The 4,421-nt window shown below is 53.7% G+C and overlaps 1 protein-coding gene across 4 annotated transcripts in view; it reads left to right on the top strand.

Annotated features, from left to right (window-relative positions):
- TIMM44 (translocase of inner mitochondrial membrane 44 homolog (yeast)) overlaps positions 1-4,039 on the top strand; it is a 21,656-nt gene extending 17,617 nt beyond the window's left edge. For 2 of the 4 annotated variants that reach the window (XM_015567931.1, XM_006752720.2), the window contains 3 exons: positions 2,149-2,238; positions 3,029-3,139; positions 3,498-4,039. In XM_015567931.1, coding sequence (XP_015423417.1) covers positions 2,149-2,238; positions 3,029-3,139; positions 3,498-3,617 — 321 coding nt within the window. In that variant the 3' untranslated portion in view covers positions 3,618-4,039. The other 2 variants (XM_015568003.1, XM_015567968.1) reach the window with 2 other exon arrangements.
- Positions 4,040-4,421: the final 382 nt, after the last annotated feature.

Here is a 4,421-nt window from a genome sequence, read left to right as displayed (position 1 = left end):
TTTTGGAGAACATCCTTCAATATTCTCCTGCCTCAAAAGCCCACTCTCATTCTCTTACTATTTTTTTTGTCTTTTCCTTTTTAGGCCATGATTTCTGGAGAGCTTGACATTCTCAAAGACTGGTGCTGAAGCTGTGAGCTGCAGACATTTAGACCCATACTTTGGGGGACTGGTGTGTTACCACCTCAATACCCCTGGCCCCAGGCACAGCCAAGACACCCTCCTCTTCCCCTTGACTTAGGGAGACTCTGGGGAATGGACTTAGCTGAGTGCAGTGGGGATGGGGTGCCCTCAGAACATGAGGAACTGTATATAAAGGGCCAGAAGGTTGAGAACCACTGTTCTAGAGTAAACTAGTCAGAAATGGTCCTTCCAGCTTGCTCTTTCTTCCCTTACTTGGCCTAAAGGATGGCCTGGGACTAGGGCAGTCCTCCTGCCTTGTCATCCAGAACCCTTCCTCTATCCTAATTCTGGTTTAAGAAGGCTCATAGGAGAGAAAGGTGATGATAAGAGAAGCATCTGAGTAAGGTGAGTTTTCAGTGTGGCCTATCTGCCCTGTTTTAGGTGGCCCTAAGTGACATGAAGCAAGGTCTCATGACCAGGATGGCCTGGGGTATAGGCTGGGGGCCCAGGGTTCAGGTGGAAATGGACAATAAATAACTCTGAGCTGCATTAGATGTTCCCCCGGAGCCAATGGGTGCTGGAGAAAGAGCATTTGGAGGCCCCAATGGCCTCCGTCACCTCCTTTCCTGGGCCAGAGTCACACCGTTGTCCCCGTTCCATGGGGTACAGCTTGAACACAGAAGCAGTGTTCCAGGGTACACAAAGCACCAGATGAGTTCATTAGCTATTCTTGCTTCAAGATCCCAGAACACAGATCAAAATAGACATTGATAAAATTTCCTGCCAGGGGAGGAGCCATGGGTCCTGATGGGGTCCCAGGGCCACAGGCAGTGCTAGGCTATGAGGAGGAGGGTCGGGTGTTACACTGTCTGCCCTGTTCCTGGCAATTGCCTCATCTCCTCAGGGTTTCCATCTTCTCCCGCCACCTTGCCTTACCCTGCTCACTTCCTGACCTGTGTCTTCATGGGGTGTTTGCTTCCATTTTCTTTGTATTAAGCAATCCAGAGGCTTTTTTTTTGGTTGATTCTGTTCTGTGCCAGCTCAAAAACAATTTGGAAAAAGCAGAGAAATTGTTAGATTTTCTTTTTAAAAACACCCCTGCATGGTGACTAATCCAGTAGTCAGTACAAGGTGTTTTTTTTGTTTGTTTATTTGTTTGTTTTTTGTTTTTGCTTTGGAACTATTATGACATGGCGGATTCTCTTTGCCAGAGAGCTGCTGGTGCCCCTGGGAACACAGCTGAGATTATAGCTGCTCACAGAGGTGTTTTTTAAATGTCATCTTTAAGAACCCCATATTTTTCTCTCTATTAGAATGTCTTCCGGTGTGGTTGCCTGTTGTGATATGAGGCTGCACATGTCCCAGAGGCTATGTTTTGGGTGTGGGAATAGGCACGAGGGGATTAAGAGTGTCACTTGGGGTGCCACTGTCCCCGTAGGGAGAACAGGCTGCCTGCGATGGTCAGCTACCTACAAAGGGCTAGTCAGAGTGAACAAGGCAGTTAGTTTCAAAGCCACCCATGGGTTAGGGCAAATCCTAGAAGCGTTTGATTCCAGGCCAAGACTTGGAGTGAGATAAATGTGGGAGCATTTAAGATCAGCCAAGCAGGCCTCTACTTAACCCTGGAGTGCATTTCAGGTGGCTTTCCAGAGGAGTTACCTACTGCGCTGATTAATACCACTTTCATTTGGTGGTCCTGACAGCTCTGTCTTTATAATAAGAAGGAAGTGTGTGACTTGGGCCAGCAATGGGTGGCTCCAGCCTCTGTACTTGGACCCATGCTCCTGGCATCTGCTGCTCCTGGCGTAGCACACCCAGGTACTGTGGCCATTTCTGGAAGGTGCAAGAGCTGAAATCAGGAAATTCTGTTCGTGAGCCGCCTGCAGGAAGCATGTTCTGGGATGCTGGCACCTGCCCAAGGTGGGCAGGCATTAGCGGTGCACCAGCCCTCTCTTGTGGTGTGGCGCCTTGGTGTGGCTTGGTCTTGGGTAGTCCTCAGATGGACACGTTGGCCTCTTGTTGCAGACCTACAGCCAGCTGGCCCACCCAATCCAGCAGGCCAAGGCACTGGGCCTCCAGTTCCACTCCCGTATCTTGGACATTGACAATGTCGACGTAAGTGACTTTCTGGGTGGGCTGGGTGTCCCCTGGGTTTGGGAAGGCATGCTGATCAGCATGAGGAGTGAGCTCCCCATCCCTGGAGGAGTTCCATCACAGGTGGGCACTTTGATTAAATGATCTCAAGGGTCCCTTGCAGTTAAAGTTTTACATGGTCCTATGGTTGGAATATTCTCAGGAAAGTGGTAGGCATAAGGGCTGCTGCTGCCTAGATATCAGGGTCCCAGAGTTCCCCAAGGTGGTATGCCTGCACCTTCTAGGAAGGGCGGGGGCTTTGTCAGGACTTCTCAGCTGCCAAAGACCTGCTCTGCCACAATCACCCCCATTTCCTCCCTGCTCTGGGCTAAAAGAATGCCAGCGCCAACCTCCCTCCCCCAACCTGTGTATGAGGTACCCAACTCTGAGGTCCTTTTGCGTGTACTGCCCTCCCACCCCCCACCCCGCACAGCCCCAGTCTGGGGACCAAGAGGCTGCCAGGGTGTTGGGAGCCCTCATGGGTTCTCAGAAGTTCAGACTCCATCTCACAGTAGAGGGTTTGGATTTGTCCATGAGAAGGGTTTCCTGGGAAATGCCTACACAGAAACAGGCCAGCAGGGGGTGACAGGCTTGGAGTACTGATTGGGGCGGCCCCTCGGAGTCCCTCCAAGGTGATGAGTTGAGATGTTGAGGTGCCCTGCTCCTCCTGTCAGCATCCTAGGACACGGGGGTCTCCATATCAAGGGGAGCAACAGGGAATTGATGGGGACTGTTCAGTGATACCCATCCACCCCATTGGCTCCCCCCACAGCTGGCCATGGGCAAGATGATGGAGCAGGGCCCCGTGCTGATTGTCACCTTCCACGCCCAGCTGGTGATGGTGATCAAGAATGCCAAAGGCGAGGTGGTCGAGGGCAACCCGGTGAGTGAGGGAGGGGGCTAGACAGGGCAGCCAGCCAGCCCAGGACCAGTTGGATGGCAGTGGCCAGCCACCTATACAGGTGGCAGTTCAGAGCCAGGAAGTTCTGTGGCTGGGAGGGGACAGCAGGATGGCACCTTGAGAAGTCCCAGGGCCTGTTTTGGGTCTGGTGGAGGTCAGAAGGCGACTGACTTGTCCAGTTTTACCAAGTCCTGAGTTTTAGCCTCTGTCCCAGCCTCTGTTCTGGACCCCAGACCCACACTCCAACACCTCTCCCTGGTCCCCCATGTCCCGACCTGGCAGCTTCATTCTGCTGTGCTGCTCTCTGCCTCCAGGCCCATACCCATTCCCACTCCTGCAGGACAAGGTGTTACGCATGCTGTACGTGTGGGCACTGTGCCGGGACCAGGATGAGCTCAACCCTTATGCGGCCTGGCGGCTCCTGGACATCTCCGCTTCCAGTACAGAGCAGGTCCTCTGAGCTTGGCAGCCACAACCGGAGGTTCCAGGCTGTACATCGCAGGGCAGCTGCACAGGGTGGGAATGTCCACCTGTGGCAGTAGACCTCTGGGGACGACTGTCAGCTCTGGACTGCTCTCTGCTAGGGTGGTTGTAGAGAATGGCCAGCAGCTGTAGAGGCTGCTCCCCACAGTGCCAGCCCCTGACCCCCTCTGCTGCTAGGGCTGCTGGCAGGGAAAGTCAACACAGCGCACTGGCCAGACAATGCCAAGAGGAAGAGGCTCTGGCCCAGGGACTCCTGGGGACAGGTGGTGGGGCCCACTGGCCATATCATCGAGGCCGTTTTAGCTTCATTTTAAAAAATAAAAATTTAACAGTGCCCTTATTAACCTGTATGACTGAGATTTGGAAGTGATAATAAAACACCAAAGTGCAGGAGAGCAACTTGAGTGGTCTGAGATGTCTGTCACTGGTGTGGCTGAGTGGGCAAGATGGCCACGGGAAGCAGTCAAGGTCACTGAAGAAACTGTGGACCTAGAAGGACCTTGTCTGGTTAGGACCCTGCACTCCTAGGGGGTGGGGGTGGGGGGACCAGTGAGAACAAAAGCGAGGGAGTTTTTCCATGAACTGTCTGGGGGTTGGGGTCCCTAGGGCTGAGGGAGTGCAGGGGCTAAGATCTGGGCGGAGCATCTGGGGTACTTGTAGGGGTGGGGATCCTGGATGCCTGCAGCTGAGCTGGGCCTGAGAAGTGATCCTGAGGCCGGGGCGGGGTCGCTGCCGTGCGCCGCTCCCTGCGCAGCCTCCGCCCCCTTCCCTATGGAAACAG

The sequence above is a fragment of the Myotis davidii genome, unplaced genomic scaffold (assembly GCF_000327345.1).
Source record: "Myotis davidii unplaced genomic scaffold, ASM32734v1 scaffold770, whole genome shotgun sequence".
Classification (NCBI taxonomy): Eukaryota; Metazoa; Chordata; class Mammalia; order Chiroptera; family Vespertilionidae; genus Myotis; species Myotis davidii.
The sequence above is the reverse complement of the archived record's forward strand: the minus strand, read 5'-3'. Positions and strand labels throughout refer to the sequence as shown.